The sequence below is a fragment of the Sinocyclocheilus grahami genome, unplaced genomic scaffold (genome assembly GCF_001515645.1).
Source record: "Sinocyclocheilus grahami isolate Dianchi unplaced genomic scaffold, SAMN03320097.WGS_v1.1 scaffold3160.1, whole genome shotgun sequence".
Taxonomy (NCBI): Eukaryota; Metazoa; Chordata; class Actinopteri; order Cypriniformes; family Cyprinidae; genus Sinocyclocheilus; species Sinocyclocheilus grahami.
In genome coordinates, this window is record NW_015508323.1 from 17334 (window position 1) to 18444 (window position 1111).

Here is a 1111-nt window from a genome sequence, read left to right on the forward strand (position 1 = left end):
CAACAACACCACCCTGTCAGTCTATTATGATAATGGCTTTAAAGAATACCACAAACTTTTTGTTTGTCTTAAAATATTTTTATTCTGGTTTGGCAATATAATTGACATTCTCACCCCTCAATTTCAGTAATTCATAGATCAGAGCATGTTTTCTGACTTGATCAGTTCTGTGATGATTTGTATGGTTTTCTCATCTGAAAAGGATACAAATAAAAGGCATCATATCTGCACCCTTGTTCTATAAATATATCAAATAAAATAAAATATTCAACAATAAGTTACCTTCCAAATTCATTTTGGGGTTGGCCAATTTCCTCTCCAGGAGGGAGTCGATGAGTTTGCGAAGGTGTTTGAAGATCACGCCAATTCTGACTGGAGCCTGATGGGAAATGAAACCGTGTTAACTGTTATTATTAGAGTTATCTCACAGTTTGACAACCATTTTATGACGCATCAGTGCTCTTGCCAATGAAGCGATCAATGCAAATCAAGGCAAACAACCAAGCATAGACAATCAATGAGAAACAAGACACGCTTCCCTCACCTGGAAGTAGATCCATCCATCCAGAGAGATGAGTCTCTCCCTGTGCTGCACGTCAATATCACCTCCAAACAGCAGCATGGATAAAGGAGAGATCAACGTAGTGTCTCTTAGAAACACCTTAGTGTATTTCACCTGTAGGCAAGATGAGAAAATAGTGGTTCAAGTCACAAATGTATGAGTGACCAAGGTAATAAGAGACTTTTTTCAAGAAGTGTCACGAAAGGTCACAGTAATATATTAAAGCTAGTCCAACGCACCTTTTCCTGGAAGAGCAGCCAACCGTGGGTCTGTAGGAAGCGGTTGACTGAGGAGGGGTGAACGTGAGCCTTTCCCTGAGCCGTCTCAGCCACACACACCACCCGCTCCTGAACGTCCAGAGAGGGAGAGCAGAGGATACGGCCCACGCTGTCATACAGACCCGCAGTCAACACGGCTTTGAGAACGGAGACGTCCTGCTGGGAGAGCGAGCCGAGGGCTTTGGGTTCAGCGCCGGGCCGAGAGCGAGGAGTTCGGCCGGGCTTGGAGGCGACGAAACCGGCCTGCTCCACCATCCTAATGAGCTCATGC

General features: G+C 44.8%; 1 protein-coding gene across 1 annotated transcript; it reads right to left on the reverse strand.

Moving 5' to 3' along the window:
- Nucleotides 1-71: 71 nt before the first annotated feature.
- On the reverse strand, nt 72-1105 carry LOC107576058 (ATP-dependent RNA helicase Dhx29-like). The gene is made up of 4 exons (XM_016262326.1): nt 802-1105; nt 545-676; nt 283-379; nt 72-194 (listed from the first exon to the last, which is right to left on the reverse strand). The coding sequence occupies exons 1-4, from the start codon at nt 1093-1095 to the stop codon at nt 139-141; spliced, it is 579 nt and encodes a 192-aa protein (XP_016117812.1). The 5' UTR covers nt 1096-1105; the 3' UTR covers nt 72-138.
- Between the last annotated feature and the right edge of the window lie 6 nt (nt 1106-1111).

What these genes read in the sequence shown, in the direction of transcription:
- LOC107576058 (XM_016262326.1), bottom strand. Translation starts at nt 1,095, where the DNA reads ATGGTGGAGCAGGCCGGTTTCGTCGCCTCCAAGCCCGGCCGAACTCCT. An exon ending in GGCTGCTCTTCCAGGAAAAG is followed by an intron (nt 677 to 801) that starts GTGCGTTGGACT and finishes TCTTGCCTACAG; the next exon opens with GTGAAATACACTAAGGTGTT. An exon ending in CCCCAAAATGAATTTGGAAG is followed by an intron (nt 195 to 282) that starts GTAACTTATTGT and finishes TATCCTTTTCAG; the next exon opens with ATGAGAAAACCATACAAATC.